General features: G+C 43.9%; 1 protein-coding gene across 6 annotated transcripts in view; it reads left to right on the plus strand.

The window, feature by feature from the left end:
* The window catches only part of PEAK1 (pseudopodium enriched atypical kinase 1), a 112,036-nt gene that overhangs the window by 73,834 nt on the left and 19,963 nt on the right, over nucleotides 1–18,239 (plus strand). For 4 of the 6 annotated variants that reach the window (XM_058033094.1, XM_058033098.1, XM_058033097.1 and 1 more), the window contains 2 exons: nucleotides 1,477–4,740; nucleotides 12,805–12,995. In XM_058033094.1, coding sequence (XP_057889077.1) covers nucleotides 1,583–4,740; nucleotides 12,805–12,995 — 3,349 coding nt within the window. In that variant the 5' untranslated portion in view covers nucleotides 1,477–1,582. Of the gene's footprint in view, nucleotides 1–1,476; nucleotides 4,741–10,914; nucleotides 11,032–12,804; nucleotides 12,996–18,239 lie in introns of those variants that run through there. The other 2 variants (XM_058033100.1, XM_058033099.1) reach the window with 2 other exon arrangements.

The following is an 18,239-nucleotide window of genomic DNA, read 5'->3' on the forward strand; positions in this document are numbered from 1 at the left end:
GGCAGTGGCTTTTTGGCAAAAAGCTTTGTCTGGAAACATATTTAGTCAGCATATGAAATGTGATAGCCCTGGTAGCACGGCTGTGTCTGCAGGCACTAATAGAGTTAGGCTTCAGCCCCATCTGCTGTTGGATCAGGATTGCTCTGTTGCTTTGCCAGCACAGGCCAGCCCTTGCCAAAACACAGAGCAGGACGTGAGGAGACTGACAAACCCGTCGTGGTGTCACTCTGCTCATGATGCTGTGTTTGCCACGCTGATGAAAGGCAGTGGTGCCCTGAGAGTTCCAGCACAGCCTCGCTGGTGCTGCTCCCAGCCCAGCTGTGTGGGGGCTGCAGCTGGACCTGCAGGGGCTCAGCCCTGCCCTCTCGGTGTGCCTGGGCAGCAGCAGGGCTATCTGCACCCCAAGGCCTGTAAGGATAGAGCATTATTGATTCCCAGTGCCTGTGCTTACAGGAGTAGCAGTGGACGTAGAGAGCCTTCCCCCTCAGTGAAATGTCTCCGATAATTTGAGTTATGCAACAGTGACGAAGAGAACAGACTTGCGGATTTGGCTCAGAAGGCTTAAAATCTTCAGGCATTAATTCATGAAACTCTCAAATCCTGGATACTCTGGTGGCTATAAAGCACAGCAGATTCGTGTTTGATTTTTACTTAAGGCTGATTGTTTCAGGAAATAAAAAGATTCACTTTGAAAGGGATTTTCAGTTCTTCTTCAGTTGTTATTTCTGGAGGGGTTAGGTAGAAAAGCTACATGTGAAATAAATCAGGGACTAAAAATCCTTAGCTTTGTTTTGAGGATATCAGAATGGTTTATTGCCATTGTGGTAAGCAAAAGGAGAAAAAACAGTGACTTTCTAGAAAGATTTCCACTGTATTGTTATCTGACTTTTCCAGGACATCAGAACAGCCTATCTGTTCAGCCAAAATATCTCTCCAGTTATCATTTGACTCTGATGAAAAAAGTGCTAAAATGGCAGAGTTTGGGATTGCTTGAACACATTTTCTCACTTAAGCTGAGCTTGTTCACATTCAAAGCTAGAACAAATTATCTCAATTGCATTTTGGAGAGTAAACATACTCTTACTCTTTTCTCTCATGTTTGAGTAGTTATGGTGAAAGCGTAATGTGCGGTAATCTTTGCGTTTATATCCTCTTCCTGCATTTGTTTTATTGGACAAAATTAAAGGTCAATGGTCCTGAACTAGTCAAGAGAATGACTCTAAATTCTCAGTCATTGCCATTTTTCCCTCCCTCTGCTTTAAGTAGCATAGGACTTAGCTGCCAAAGTTTTAATTCTTTATGTATGAGAAGAATGATAGTTGCAATTTGATTTTGCATTTCAGTTATATAGTTTTGTAAATGAAGACGTCAGCAAAAGGCTACTTACCCCTTCCACATTATCCCTAGTGTGAAAAATATAATGATCAAGCAGATTTTCCCCCATTCTCATCCTCTCTGTGTTTTGTGCTCTTTCAGCATGATCACCGCTCCGGGAAGCGTCGGTGCTGGGTGAGCAGAGCCCATGGAGGAGACTCCTGCCATGCACTGAGCAGCAGGGCTTCAGGCACAGGGCTCTGGGAAAATGTCTGCTTGCAACACTTTCACTGAGCACGTCTGGAAACCCGGTGAATGTAAGAACTGCTTCAAGCCCAAGAGCTTGCACCAGTTGCCCCCGGTGTCGGAGAAGAAGCCGCTCTCCCATGCCAACGTGAAAGCCAATGCGAGCCAGAGCGGCGGGCAGCGCCCGGGCAGGGGCAGCGGCAGCTTCCGCCCGCCCGTGGCCAAGAAGCCGACGATAGCGGTGAAACCCACCATGATGGTGGCAGAGGGGCTCTGCGGGGAGCTGGCCACGCTGGAGCAGGTGGAGAACAAACCCCTGCCCGCGGGCTGGAACCGCAACAAGGCGGTGCTGAGCAAAAAACCACTGAACAATAACAATGAGGAGGAGATCGAAGGTTACAGCCATGTTCCCAGGCCGTATGGCAGCAGCGAGGGCGTGGGGAAGGTGCCCAATAACAATAATAATAATGGGCTGACAGAAGTTCTGAAGGAGATTGCGGGTTTGGATACCACACCTCAGCTCGCTGGGAATGAAACAAATGCGAGAGAAACCTTCTTGGGAAGGATAAATAGTTGTTACAAGAGATCCTTAGAAAGGAAGATCCCTCCGAGCTGCATGGTGGGTGGAATGAAGGACTCACAGAGTAAGCATGTTATTCTGAGTGGAAGCACTGAAGTCATAAGTAATGAAGGTGGACGTTTCTGTTATCCAGAGTTGTCTAGTGGGGATGAGAGTGAGGATGACACGTTTTTTGGCAGCATGCAGGAAGAGCACGAGAGCTGGGATGAAAGTGATGAAGAGTTGTTAGCAATGGAAATCCGCATGAGGGGCCAGCCTCGCTTTGCTAATTTCAGAGCTAACACCCTGTCTCCTGTTCCGTTCTGTGTTGACAAAAAATGGAATACTGTGCCCCTTCGGAACAAGTCTCTGCAGCGGATCTGTGCCGTGGACTATGACGACAGTTACGATGAAATTCTAAATGGTTATGGGGAAGAGACTGTGATTCTTTATGGGCAAGAGAGCATGCAGAGCATGGCATCTTCTGATTCTACGTCTCCTGATTCTTCTTTGACAGAAGAGTCTCGTTCTGGGACAACCAGCAGTTCTTCCCAGAAGCTCTGTAATGGAGGGTTATCTCCTAGCACTCCTCAGGAACTCAAAGTGATTGAACCAGAATATGAAAGTCTTTGTGACAATCAACAAGTGAAGGACGTGCCAAAAGCACCCAGAACTGCTCTGAAAAGTCAGGAAACTCACAAGGCAGTCCTTGCGCTTCGCCTGGAGGAGAAGGATGGCAAAATTGCTGTGCAGACTGAGATGCAGGAGAGTAAAAGTTCTTCAGATGTTGCTGGTCAAGCCGTGACTATTAATTTGGTGCCTGTGGAGGAGCAAGCTAAACCTTACAGGGTGGTGAACATGGAACAGCCAGTGTGCAAGCCATACACAGTAGTGGATGTATCAGCTGCCATGACCAGTGAATGTAAAGAGAACCAGACTGAAACCTCAGAAACCAAAAAGGCATCATCTAACCCAAGCTCACCAGTAACCCCAGGCACACCTATTGCATCCTCTGCAGCATCACCTGTGCGTGTACACACCAACCTGAAAAAATCCAGCGCAATCAGATACCAGGAAGTGTGGACTTCCAGCACTAGTCCAAGACAGAAGATACCTAAGGTGGAACTGATTGGAAACGGCTCAGGACCTTCTGTTCCTCCCAGGAAGACAAGCCACAAGTCAGCTCCTACTTCACCTACAGCTACAAACGTTTCTTCGAAAACCATCCCAGTTAAGTCTCCCAATTTGTCTGAGATAAAATTCAACAGTTACAACAATGCTGGCATGCCTCCTTTCCCTATTATCATTCATGATGAGCCCACTTATGCTAAGAGCTCTAAAAATGCTATTAAAGTTCCCATTGTAATCAATCCAAATGCCTATGATAACTTGGCAATCTATAAAAGTTTTCTAGGGACAACTGGGGAGCTGTCTGTCAAAGATAAAACTACAAGTGTGATAAGCCATACCTATGAAGAAATAGAAACTGAAAGTAAAGGCACCGAAGCCATAGGCAGCAAATCCACTGAGCTGCCCCAAGCAAAGGGGGCGGCCAGTAGCCCTGAGTGCAGGCTGGGCTCTGTGGCTCAGAAGGTCCAGGAGTTCAACAGCTGCCTCAGTAAAAGCCAGAAATCCCCGCAGAGAAGTCACAGTGCTGACCACAGCTCCCCCTCCAGAGTTCAAAAGGCAATGCAAGAGCCTGCAGCAAAGGCAGACGTGACCCCGGAGGGTTCTGTGGGCAGCAGCAGTGGCAGAGAGAACGCGAGCACGGTGCTCTCACAGATTGTGGCTTCTATCCAGCCTCCACAGTCTCCTCCAGAGACACCTCAGTCTGCTCCCAAGTCCTGCAGTGTAGAAGAACTGTATTCCTTACCCCCTGAGGGAGATGCTGGTAAAAACACCCTGGTACGACCCAAGTCTCTGTTTACATCGCAGCCTGAGGTGGAGTCCTCCAAGGTGGAAAGCACTGCCGTTAAAGTGCAGAAGGATCCGCTGTCACAGCCAGCTGCCACTCCCTCTCCAAAGGCAGCGCGAGCCACCCCGGGCGCCACCAGTCCCCAGGCAGAGCAGGCCCCGCCATTCCCCCCTCCACGCTCCACCTCCTCTCCCTACCACGCCAGTAACCTGCTGCAGAGGCATTTCAGCAACTGGGCCAAGCCCAACGGCCCCCCCAGGTCCACAGAAGCCGAGTCCATCCTGCACTCGGAGGGGCGGCGCCCCGACGCCAAACCCAAGCGCTGGATCTCGTTCAAGAGCTTCTTCCGCCGCAGGAAAGCCGACGATGAGGAGGAGAGGGAGAAGGACAGGGAGAAGGGGAAGCTGGTGGGTCTGGATGGAACTGTGATCCACATGCTGCCCCCGCCCCCGGTGCAGCGGCACCACTGGTTCAGCGAGGCCAAGTCGGAGTCGAGCGAGAAGCCCTCGATCGTGTTCATGTACAGGTGTGACCCCGCACAGGCCGAGCCCCGCGCTGAGCTCCCAGCCCAGCCTGGCCTGGACTCTGCCATCGCAGAGGCACTGGCCAAGGACAAGGGGGAAACACAGGAAAAGCCTCCTGAGAGCTCGGAACAAAGCACAGCCAGCCACTCCTCACCACCTCAGGCTCCCAAGAAAATCCCCAGGTACCACTCAGCTGTTTTAGTCACTTACTCTGTTGTGAGCTGTCCTGTATATGCTGCTGAAAAGGGAGACACTAAAGAGTTTTATTACATTAATGCCATTTTTTCAAAGTATATTTATTTTAGGTAACTTAGAGGGTATTTTAAAATCTTTCTGCTATGTTAGATACCAAAAACGATGTAAAGCATTTACTAGAAGCAGTACCTGATATTTAGAGTTTGTCTTGCAGGCTCACTTATGTGTCACAATAGTCATGTTCCATTGGATCAGATCCATTCTCTTGAATTTCTGCTTTAAGAAATGTTTCTGTGTTATGGGAAACTTGAGAATTTCTCAGCAGAAATAGGAGGCTACTATTGAGAAGTACAATAGAAATGAAAAGATCTGTGACTCATGGAAGCTGTTGTGCTAACTTTACCTCACATGCCCAAGAATTCAACAGATGCTAATTAACCACACTGCAGCATCACTGCAGCACTCTCAAAATGAACCTTGTAAAAAGGTAGTAACAGAATTAGGGTGCCTACAAAATAGTTTTATGTCTGTCTTGCAAGGCCTTCAGCAGTGACTGTGCTTTGTCCCCTGGCACAGTATTAGATCCAGCAAGAGCTGATCACATCAGTTGCAGTCAGTCATGTGGGCAGAGTTGAATTCCCTGAGTGCTGGACCACAGCTGTGGATGTGTTAGAATTTGTCTTCCAGTGTTATTACACAAACCAATTCCAAAGTAGGCTCAAACTTGAATTATTTATTTCATTATAACACAACCAAAATTTTTGTGAACTATGAGCCCCAGAAAATGTATCATGACAGTGTTTTTTGTTTTCTTTCTCCATGTTCTGTACAAGAAAACTGCTGTGTTTTTTAGCTAAAAACAATTTTAACCTAATAGAAATCTCTGTATGAGCATAGTTAGAGCTTACCATAAATTGACTGCCACTAGTCCTAAAGCAAAATCACTTGGTTTTCTTCCTCCATACAAGACAAGTGCCAGAATAGTGCAGTCTCTGGATTTGCCCTAAATGAATTGGTGAGAAGTAGCTGCCTTTAGAGGGCAAGTTAAAGGATTGCCAGAGATTTTTCCTTTACAGGAACCTGGTTTCTGTCTCCTGTCCCTGGGGCAAGCCAGGGAAAGTGAGGTTGATTTTGGTTCTAGTGCCATCAGGAGCTTGCCTTGCCCCAGCTCTCAGTGCCCAGGTCCTGTGCTCTGGTGAGCCAGGGCAGAGATCCAGGAGAGAAGGAGCTTGGCAGTCACTGCTGAGGCACAGCAGCTGGCTGATGGGCAGGGCATGGGCAGGAGGCAGCAGCTCCTCTGTGGGTGGTGAGAGGAGCAGCCTGCCAGGGATCCTGGCACTGCCCTGGAGATGGTGCTCTTGGGATGTGTCCTGTTCTCCTCCTGCCCTTCCTCTTGGAGGCAGTGGGCCGCTGATCTCTCATTCACTCATTCCAGAAAGCATGTTTACTCTTCAGTTTTCTTCAAGGATGTTGGTCAAAACCATATCTCAGAATTTTCCCCAGTGAAAACTGAAATTTTCCACATGTTAGATTTGGAATTTCTTCTTTCTGACAATATTGTTCCCTGGTGTCTACAGATTTCAAAGAAAGTACACTGAGGTGCTGAGTTGTGGGTAGCTTTATGCTTCAGTTCTTATATTCTTGGTGCCTTGAGTTATTTAGGGTTTTTTAATACTTTTTAATGTTGTTAATGACACCAAGTGAAGCCTTATAATGCCACGTAATGAAGGGTTTTATTGTTGTTTGAGGGGTTTGGCTTTCGTTTTTAATATCCTGGTGGGTGAGAATCAGGATTTCTAAATGCCATTTTTGCTCAAGCAGGAGGCATAACCCATGAGAAGCTTTGCTTGTTTTGTGTTAACCCTCCAGGTATTAGTAGAAAGTTAGCTGTAATTCAGGCTAAAATATGTGCATGAAAAAGATGTTTAGAATGTTCAGTTAAGCCTGCAGAGGCTTAGAGGAGAATGGATGACCTGAAGATAGCCATCAGTGAACAGGACACTTCCCTAACTCAGAACACCAAGAACAGCAAGCTCTCTGAAAAAACAAACTGATGCCCTGGAAAATAAGATAAGCTTTAAAAATGTCAGATTACTGGGGGATCTTGAAAGCAAATTTAATGAAGATCCAGTATTTCCTTACTTTGCAATGGATTACAGAGCTGCTAAAGATTGATAACACAACTACAAAACAGCTGAAGGTATTTCAAGCTATCACTAGAAAGGTCAGTTTTCCCTTTGAACAGCACTTGCAAAACTGTCAGTTTTTCAGAAACCTGAAAATTATCTCTCATACAAAGGAACTTGGTTTGGATTTGTCAGTGTGGTTGTTTCTGTTTGATGGCAGGATGCACAAATGCTGGTTCAAAAGAAGCTTGCAAATAATGATATATTAAATTTACTGAAAACTTGTAGATAAGATAATTTTTTGCTAAAAATCAGCAGTCATGCCATTTTTCTTATTAATTAGAATGAGAACACCTTTAGTTCATGAGCCAGCAGTTGTTCTCAGGTGCAAAACCTAAAAGTGACCAAAGATACCGTGGTGTTTCTGGCCTGAGTCACTGTAATTGATGAAGGTGGGACAGCACAGCTGCAATCCACTCATCACAGGCTGAACAAAAAGATCCTTCAAAGGCTTTGTTATCTTATGGATCAGAGTGTTCCTAGTGGAGTTTCACAAGGTAAAGGCTTCTCTCCTTCATTGAGACATCACTGCTCATACCCAGCAGCAACTTGTTAGATTGAGACATTTCCTCAAAGCAAAGTGCAGCCCAGTCCTGCTGCTGCCTTGGCTGTTCTCAGAAAGCACATCAGAGCTGAACTAATCTGAGCTGGGCACAGCCATCTCCATTTCAGTTACAGGCTCAACTCAGGAGTTTCCTTTCACAGCTGCAAGTCAGCCATAACTTTACTTTATGGGATCTTTGGGCCAGTCTTGGATGAAGTGAAGGTAAAACTCTGTTTTTCCTGAAATACTTCCTTGAGGTAGTGAGGTCTGTATTTGATTTTGTTCTGGTTCACATAAGGAAGCTTTTCTTCATAGCTAAATTTGTGATCACCAATCTAATTCCTAAGATTGTGTTAATTTTTGTGAAGGGATTTGATCTCATAACTGATAGATCTGAGCTCTGTACAGAGGAGTATGAGTGTTGTGACAGATCACTCAGTGGAAACAATGGGAATCACTGTTCTACAACAATGTAGCCATACATTAAGATCAGAATTTCATCCAGAGACAGGCAGGAATAACCACCACTACCACATTCCACTTTCACACTGTGTCTGATCCAGTCCTGCAGATTCCACAGCTGCTTCAGAAACTGCTTGGGAAGATAAGAAAATCTGTGAAATCACAGTAGGGCTCTGTTTAAAACAAAGTCCTTCCCTGTTTGGAGGGCTTCTGGTATAACTCTTAGGGTGAGAGTCTCACATGAACCCAGAACCTTTTAGGTAGAGCCCAAGTAAATTGATGAACATTTTCAAGGATGTTGTAGATGAAAAGAAATTCCTTGCTTGAGCAAGTCTACTGAAATGGGAGAAATTCTCCCTGAAAATTTAAGGTGGATCAGCTCTTTTTTCTTGTCAAATCCATGTTAGGGCTTTTCTTATCTTGGTGTCAGCAAGCTTTATCTACCTTACTCAGCAGTGCTTAGCTGTGCTTTTAAAAGTATTAACTAGCTTTCTTCAACCATTTCAGAAATTAAAAACTTGTGAGGTTTTTCTCTAGAACATTTTCCAATTCTAACACAATTGGAAATTCTGCATGTGCATTAAGCAATAAGTTTGGTAACGTTTTATGTGAGAACTTGTAAACACCAAGGACTGTTAAAGATCCAAATAGAAGGGAGTTTACCATTTATTATTTTATAAATTTAGATTAGGAAATGGAAAATCATGTATTGTTCTTAACTCCTCTAATACAGTCTGTAAAATGGAAAGACCGAGAACCTAAAATGGATAAAGAAAAATATCTTCTTTATAATGCACAGTTAATCTGTGCAAGTCATTACCATTAAGTTTCAGTGACACTAAAGAGCTTAGCAGGATGTCTTTACTGGATTATCGAGTGTACTCCCTTTATCCGTGCAAACATCGCATTATACAAGATCTAAAAAAAAAAAAACATTCTCAAGCTTCAGGACTAAGCCAGCTGCTCAAGAATCAGAATTAAGAATGAACTTCATGGCTTAGTAGTTTCAGGTTGTCATTAGAGAAGTTTGTATCACTTTCCTCTTCAGTGGCTGTTGGTGGTGGTGAGGAGGGACTGGGCTGCAGGAGCTGCTGGGATGTTTTGTGTATGCACAGTGCCCTGTGACTGAGACCTGGGCACTGCCTGTCTGTGCCCAGGGCTCTCAGGAACAGAGTGGGCAGTGGTCTGAGGAGAACTTCTGGGTAGGGTGGCCTCTGACCTCCCTCCAGCCATTCACCTCTGCATTTTCCCTCAAGCATCATTCAGTCAGTTTAGGCTTTATGTTTGCTTTATTAGCTTAAAAGTGCAGGGCCTGAGGGCATCTCAGAGCGCTCTCTTTGAAACTAATATAGCTACAAATTACACAGTTGGGTTTTTGTGTGTGCAAAGCAAAGTCCTCTTCCTTGTCATCTCCAACTGTACAGCTGCCATTGATGGCTGCTGTGCTGATGTCCACTCAGGGAGGAGATCAGAGTCTGTGCTGGCCCCAAGGCCACATCTGCTTCTCTCTGTCTCTGTCACTAATTCCTGCCACTGGGATTTGTGTGCTGTCGTGTACAGAGCTGTGTTCCCTCACCTTTACCTCTGGATCTGACCCTATTTCAGGATACACTCTCACAATCACTTCTTATGAACGTTCCACTTTATCTCCCTCGTATTCATTGCTGTTTATTAATCTCCCTAATTGAGCAGGCGTGCTCTGAATAGAGGAGAACACAGGTCACACAAGAGCTGTGATTCCAGTGTCCTCACCAAAATTAACACCCTACACAGGCAGCTTTCTGCATCCTGCTGTTCCCAAAAGACTGAGGCGAGTTAGACCACATCATCTTCTGGCTGGCCTCCAAAATCCATGCAGGAGGAGAGCCTGAAGGAAAGAGAGGCATTTGTCCCTGCAGAAAAATAACACTTTTAAGACAGTTTTGAGCCTGTGCACACGTGAATGACAAGTATATGAATTCAGTGGGGTGTTGTCTGAAGGACAGTCATTTTTATGGCAAGTTTTTTTGCTTCACATAATCTCAGCTACTTAGGAAAACAGACACATTCTCTGCATGCAGAGGACTGCTTCCTCCACTAACTGAATAATTTTTTAGCTTCAGCCACTTGTGCCTGAGGAGCAGAGTTCTCTAAGATAATTAATTTCTATGAAGTTTGTTTTTGAAATAAAAAAGAGGAGAGAAAAAAACTTGGACAGAGGAGGCTGCGCCCACTGTGCTAGATGCTAAATATGTGCTCTTATGCAAGGCATCAAAGAATCCATCCTGGCAAAATATCTATAAATATCCCAAATAAGGAGATAGCTGTAAGTATGACTTGTTACCAGTAAGCAGATAGAAAGTTACACTAAATCAGGTTCTAATGGTTCTAATCTGAGAGAACTGCCTGTTTATCAGCTGCTCCTCTTTCCTCAAAACACCAGCTATTTTAACTGTTTAGTTCTTGAAGCAGCTGGGAATGTGGTTCCTGGAGCTCCCTGAGTGAGGATGGTTCCCCTTTTACTCCTGCTGTGTCCTGCCAGCACCACCGAAGGGCTGACATTTGCACTGTGTACACAAGCTTGATCTCTCTGTTCTCAGCGTTAAGATACTGGGAAGCATTTCCCCATGGATTTCATGACCTGACCTCTAATTGCTGTGGTTTAAAATGTATTCTTTTGAGGCCCTGAATACAGATTTGAGATACTCTCTAACTCTTAACAATAGGTTAGTGTCACTTGCTGAAGCTCCGGATGAGAGCTGAGCCGTGCTTTTCCCGGAGCAGTGGCACGAGTGAGGCCATAGCCCATTCCAGAGCAGTGATGCAGCCGAGCCCCGGCCCTGCAGGGAGGCAGGGCAGGAGTTAAGGAGGCAGGGCTGCTGTGCTGGCTCTGGCAGGGCCCAGCCCCCGAAGGTAAACACTAAGGTGCAGTAGGTGTATCACTCTGTGCAGAGTTCAGCCCTCTTGCTCACAGCTTGCACAACTTGTAGCACACCAGAACACTGTGGAATCAATGGCTCGCCAGAGTTTCAAGACATGATTAAAAGACTCAAGAAGGCCCTGAAAGAATTTCCTTTAATGGGGAATTGTGTGAGTGAGTACAGTGGGTGAGTTGGTATATTTTTTTTTCTTTCTTCCTTTCTAGCTGTTGGTTTACTTTGGCAAAATGCTTCTGAGCTTAGGTTTAGTGTATGTGCATGCATGTGTCTGGTTTGGAGAATGAGTATGTTCTTACCTCACCAAGTGATACTAAAAAGTTACTTTGAGATGTGATAATTCCTGGTTTGTGGCAATGACAGAACTGTGAAGCTATTAGAACCTATTTCTTCTTAAAACATTCCTGTTGAGGAATGCAGGTATGTACATTATTTACAGCAACTACAAGCCTTCAGTTCAATTATCCTGAGAGCCTTGTTACTGCTTTAATTTTATGTCTGCTTTACTCTGAAATTACTGAGGTTAACTCTTTAATGTGGATATATTTATGGCACATGGAATGTTCTTCACACCATTCCTATGCATGGTACTAAAATGGAACAAAAACTGGTACGCTGATTAAAGATTACATCTTTTTGAACTGATGCCATTTTTTCTCTTTTACTAACAAGTTCTAATGAGTTTGGTTTGTGTCAGCCTGCAGTTAAAATTCATGAGTCTGAGCAGAAACAGCATGTGCTCACTGCACTGTCCTGGGTCTTGTCATGCAGAGCATTGGCATGTTGGAACCTTTTACTGGGGATTGCTACGAGATTGTGTCCCAGGATTTTCAGGGGTTTGCCTTTGCCACAGACAAATACCTGTCATTTATTGTGTTAACTCTTTGTGGAAGTTTGAAATCCTTATCACAAAAAATAAGTATCTCTGCAGATACATGATGTGCTGATTGTTTTTTGATGGAAGTGTGTTACTCATGTCCCTAATGGAAGTCACAAGTAGTTCAAATTCTTCCTGTTGTATTTGATTAGGCTGTAGTAATGAGAGCTAGCCAACAGCACATATGCTCTTGAGATTTGGCCTGTAACGAGTATTTGTTCCTGCAAGTGAGGGAACATAAAGGCATGGAAATATTTTTGCTCTGACATGTTTTTGTGCCATATTATTGATAATTGCTGTTATATTTTCAGTATGATTGTGGGGTTTTATTAAATCTCGACTTTTTTTCATGCATATAATGCATCATTTTTAAATTATACTGCAATAAATATATCCATGGAAACCAAGTAAATGCACAATTTTCAGAGTTCTGTGCTGTAAGTCATCACAGTGTGATTAAAACTTCACAGCTAAGAGCAGGCACAGAGGAATGTCTTCAGTGCCTTTTGCAGTTGGCCTAATGCAGATGGATTTTAACGGTGGAGAATTTTATATGGGAAAGAGATTATTGGCCTAAATGAGGTCTGTTTCCCAGAGTGTCGGTTCCCAAATCCTACCAGGATATGAAAATGTATCCTTGAAGTTTTATGCATTTATTGGGACTTAATCCTACTTCCTATTCCCTGTTATATTTGTTTGAGGCACAATTGCTTGCACTGGCAAAAAGCACCCTAAACTCTGCTGCTGTCCTGAGTCCCACTCACTTTACCCAGAATCATGCCTGCACATTTATGAGTATGGATGTTGATGGTAGTCAAGCTGTAAAACATTTTATTGTAGCTTTTATATCGAAGGCACGAACTCTCATATGCTATATATTATTATAATCATGATAATAGTAACTAACATGTTACTCTTTCAATCACGAGTTGTTCCTTCTCACCAAGGAAAAGCAAAACTGTAGATAGTTAGGAAAGGAGGGTGCAAGAGCTTGCTCCTTTCGCAGCTGAGCCCTTGCCGCAGTGTGGCGGGCCGGCAGTGCAGGTGACGCCGTGTGTCTGTTTCAGTCAGGTGCCCGAGGAGCCGGCCCTGGAGGAGCTGTCCCCGCGTGTCCCCAGGGCCGTGTTTGTGAAGCAGGACAATGGGGGCAGCGCCTCCGTCATCCCCGCCTCCCGCGGCGCCCCGGGCCCGGAGGAGAAAGAAGCAGCTCCGAACTCTCCTGATCTGAGCACCTGCAGCGCTACCTACAGCAACCTAGGTGAGTGCACGGGAACTGGATGGCATTTTGGAGACCTTGCCAGGGTGTGAGGAGCCTTTTCTTCTGAACAGCTCAATACGTCTTCATAATGGTAACTTTTAACTGCTTAATATTGATTTACAGAAAATAAAGATATATGGTCTCATTCAGAGGTCATAACCAAGAAAGTGAAGATTCAACAAACTCAAAGGTTTGTTTTACTGTAATTTAAAACAGTTTTTTAATTGCCCTTAGTGATGAACATCTCAGATGATTTTTAAAATCAACATTCTTTTATCTCTTTGGAGGAAGTTTGGTCAAAGATGTTTAAAATACAGAGCAAATTACCTAATTTCTTTAGAAGGAATAAATAAAATTCAATATTTTCCTAAACTAGATCAAAAGATAGGGCTTTGTATTTTAGAGCATCAATAACTGCTAAAATATTTGTACCCATCTCTTGTTGGCTGAAACTGTTCTTATCCTGGTCAGAGAGTTCACTTTTGGTCCTTCCCAATGAGATACAAATGTCCTGAAGGTGCTACTCAAAGATTATTGAATTCCTGACTTGTTAAGAGGTCCATGGATGCAGGGCTTCTCTGGAAGATAAGGGAGCAAGATAAAGCAGCATCTCCCAGTGCACAGTATCAATATTATCAGCCTGATTTTCTAAAGCATTTTGATTTGCAGCACTGTGAATTCAGGGATACCTACAGCCAGGTTTTCTAGAACAACAAAATCTCTCATTTATTTACATTCCAGGATATCCCACTACATGTTTTTTGAACATCCCAATCCTGTACACAGCAACTCATTAAGCATTTGGCCAAGAGTGAAGTGATTGTGTAGAGATGGCTCACGAGTACAGGGAGTTTGGCATGTCCACACAGGTTTCAGGGATCAAGGACTGAACTTTAAACCCTCAGGTGCCCACATTCCTTAGACATTCAGTGAAAGTGTTGCATTTTTTTACTTAAATGTGAATTAGTGGCCAGCTTATTAGCGCACTCTGCTATTAAAACATTAATTAGGTATTGTTGATAAAGCATAAGGAGGAAAAATATCCTATCCAAGTGTGATGGTAACATCTACCAAGAAATTCCTCCTCTAAGGGGGAAAACTGAAATCTGTATCTTTATGGTGAATTACTCATAGATATAATGAATTCTTTTCAGTGTAGTGAGGTATGTATCTGGATCTATATTTGCTGTATTTAGAAGACAGGGACATTGCAGGCAGAATCCAGGCAGTTGAGGTCTGGCTGCATCAGTACTGCCTGTACCATGTTTATCCTGTGCAGCAAAATACCATCAACACTGGAACAGCTTGCTCAGAGGAGTTTTGGAATCTCTGCCTGTGGAGATACTCACAAGTTCCAGCCCAACTGGAGAGGATCTGGACAACCTGCTCCAGCTGACCCTGCCTGCCTGTCCCAAGAGATCCCTTCCATCAGTCCTGGCCTTTATTAGTGCTGGTCCTAAGTTTGAATGTTTCTTTTTAAAGCCATAAAAAAGTCAACCCCTTAGCAATTTATTCAAAACCTTCTCCTCACTGTGGGTTCACTTGGAGCTGTGCTGTCTCCAAAGTACCTTTGGTGTGAAAGGGTTAATTAGCTGTGGGGCTTGCCTGGCTCTGGCTGGGAGAGCTGCCTGCTGCTAGGAGCAATGCTTCCCTAAATGGCACTGAGCTCCCTGGCTGCCCTTCAAAGGCTTCCTGCTTTATTCAGCCAGCCTCACTCTCTCGTTCAGATGGCAACAGAGAGATTTCTAGGTAGGGACAGAGAATAATCCCTACTTGTTTTCACATCTTGCATCACCTGGGCAGCAAAACCTTATCTTTTGTAGAATTAACAAATCCTGGTATGTGAAACTGGAAGAAAGGATAATATGAGAAGTTACATCACATTTGACTCTTGCCTCAGCTGCAGTTAGAGCTGCATGCTGCAGTTTGTAGTTTGTAAAATGCATCACGTGCACATCTCAATTTGCAGCATAATGCACAAGGTTCACCTTTTAAACTGATCTGATACATATTCTGTGGTTTTTATTAAAAAGCAGATAATATGTCTCTACTTTGATAAATGGCTAATCTTCAGTTCTGACATGTCATGATGCCTTAGCACTCATGAAGTGTCATGAACAGAAATAATTGCAAGCCTTGGTGAATTTTCATCTGCAGTCAGGTAACAGTTTATGTCAGGTACTGCCCTCAAATATATTTGGTTTGGCCTTCCAAGAGACAAACCTTACAAAACAGAGGATTCTCCTCCAGGAGTCAGGTACAACATAAAAGTGTTGGACCTTTTATGATGATAGGATAAGGTGTGTTCCTGGCTGTGGAAATGAAAGGAAACTTGAGTAGGAGGAGAGAGGTTCTTGACTGCCGTGGTCACAGTGAGGCTCTGTGGCCCACAGTTTAATAAGAATGTTTTAAAAATTGCACAGGCTCTAAAGAAAAGCTTTGCAAATGCCTGGTATTGAGGCAAGCACTTCATAGGGACTAATTGAGAATCTGTCAGCTTATCAAAGTAAGAGTTTGGCTTGATCATGGTGGGGGTGCTCATGTGGTGGGCAGAACTGCAATGGGGGACCTGTGGTATCAACAATTTAACAAAATCCAGAGGCTGCCACTTGAATCAAGATGAAGAAACAAATGTTCAGCTGTGTAAGGGAGGGCCTGGATGTTTCTTTTGTAAGGGGTTCTTTTATTGTTACAGAAGTTAATTCAGGTAAGCCCTGTAACTGATGATAAGGAAGACAAAGCCTTTCCTTTACAAATCTTTAAATTGTTCTGTCTTTGTGTGAATTTGTTGGGAAAATTGACTTGATTGAATTTGCATGGCTGTAAGTAGATTAAGGTATTCTCAGTATACTCAGGATAGTTTTTCTGCCATTGGAAAAAAAATAGGTTATTTCATTATCAGCTGTTTTTCTCTTTACACCTAAAGAAATGGGGGAAAAAGGAGGCTGAGTTTCTAGGCTTTGTGACTGCTGACACTGGAAAAAAAAATCCCAATCACAGTGTCTGCAATGGGACATTGCCTCAGTCAGTCAGTTGGACCAGGGCAGAAAACAGTGCTTTAGCCAGGCTGGAAATAAAGTAATGAGATCATTGTTGATGAAAACTGACAGTTCAGTGACAGACAGTGATTATAGCATCAGTCTGGTGCATTTTGTGTAGTGCATAATTAGCACAGGTAATGTCTGAGGTGGTGCAATGGAGGGTGGGCAGCAAGACCTGACAAGTCACCAAGCAAACAGAGTGAGATTCTCTTCCTGCATCTCCCAGGAGACCTGTGCCAGCCTCAGGTTACTGCTGAGACACTGCACATGCACCACCAGTGTTACTTAACAAAGGTTAGCTTCCATTTCTCTAACATCTGTCATCATTCTGGTAAGATTTGAACTATTCAATGAACACTACATGTGTAAACAGTGGAGGATTTAGTGCAAATCTGCACAGGACAGTGTCATAGCAGGGTGGTGTACCTGCACAGCATTTATTGGAGCTGGGGCTGTGAGGCATACTGGTAGCTTTTGCTGTGGCATTTGTGGGTTTGTTTCATGGTTTGGTTATTTTTATCAGCCAGGATAAGTGTTTATTAAGGAGTGATGTCAGATTTGATAGTTTTGGCAGCTAACATAAATAGGCTGCAATGCAAAGTCTGATGATAAATCAGTTACCCAGAAAAATTAAACTTAAATGCCTTTCTCAGATGTCTTTCAGAGTTTCAGAACTCTGCATGGTGTCTGGAGACTTAAGCATTAATATTTAAATAGTGTATTGAGATTCTATAATGGAAGATCTTTTTGAGCTGTAGAATTATTTAAAGCTCTGTAGAAATCTGCTGTCTGTAAAGAGTTAAATTTTTTTCTGTCATTGAGCAGTCTGGAATCCACTTCAAAGATCTCTCCAAGTGGTAGCCTAATATTGTCCCTGTTCTTCCTTTTCATTTTGCCTCCCAAGAGTGTGGCTCAGGCTGAACTTGCAGTGTTGGAGAGTCTGTGCAGTAGGTAAGGAAATGATGAGTTTAAGCATGCAAGGGGAGAAGGAAAGGATAGGCAAGGAAAAGAAATTAATGCTCTGCTGGTATTTCTATGCAAAAGGACATTTTTGTGCCTTTGACAGGGACAACATTTAAGACAATATTTTTCTTGCTGGGCAATGATTTTATAAAAATTGGCCCTGTAGTTTCCTGCCATGCTGGGGGAAAGCTAAACTGGAGACTGGCCCAATAGCAGTGAAAGAAATGTACAGTGCTGGAACTCAGCATAGAGACAGTGCAGACATGAAACTTTTCAACTGGATAATACAGATGGTTAGATTTCAGTATGGAAAACTTGTTCTTGTGGGAAGAAACCACACTGTAACATAGCATTTTATACAAACTCATTTTTTCTCAGCTGAGAGTACTTGAAACAGTAACTACAGAATGACTTGTACATTCAGTTCTCTGGAACCTGCCACCCCCTCCAGACATCTGAAAAAACAACTTCTGGTTATGAAAACCTTCTCCAATTCTGTTTGGATGTCACAGTGCCAGTAGCTGTGCAAAAGCAGCCGTGGTTGCAGTCCCAACACTCTCCTCTGTGTGAGTGACTTTTGGAGGACAGAGTCATTACAGCAGACAAAAAACAAGAGAATGGGAGCAGTAACACTTATAAATCTTACCTTTCCTGGAGAGAGCTGCTGCTGCTGCTGCTGCTCAGGATGTGCATCTGGCTCTGATTTGTTTCCCTGTTTCCCTCTAGCAGCTGTGCATCCTTGGGTTAGCAAGTCCCAGAGCAAGGCCCCTTAGCAGAGTGCCTCCTGAGCAGTGTCTGTAAAACCCAGCAGCCAGGCTGTCCCAGCAGAGAGGGGAGCAGAGTGAGGAGGAGAAAACAGGCAAGTGCTCTTTAGCACAGAGTGTTGCTGGGGAGAAGTACATAGGTCACAGATTTTGTAAGAATGAGCAGTTGTGGAAGAGGACACATGTTTGCATGAGTAAGAGAATTGGGTATCAAGTAGAAATGAACTTGTCTCAGGATTAAGCAAAAGGCATCTGGATGTGTGTCTGGCACACAGACATCAATTCTGCTCTTGACTTGGACTCATCCCACACTTCACCTCTGCAAAAGGAACTTCAGGACAGAGCTCCTGTAGTGCCCAGCTGGCAGCAGCATTCAATGCTGCAGCACAGCAAACACTCACTGCAATACAAAGGAACAGTCGGGTCCCTCCAGCCCTCCAAGAGTTACATTTTTATCAGCAACCTTTACAATGATT

This window comes from Melospiza georgiana, chromosome 13, assembly GCF_028018845.1.
Source record: "Melospiza georgiana isolate bMelGeo1 chromosome 13, bMelGeo1.pri, whole genome shotgun sequence".
Taxonomy (NCBI): domain Eukaryota; kingdom Metazoa; phylum Chordata; class Aves; order Passeriformes; family Passerellidae; genus Melospiza; species Melospiza georgiana.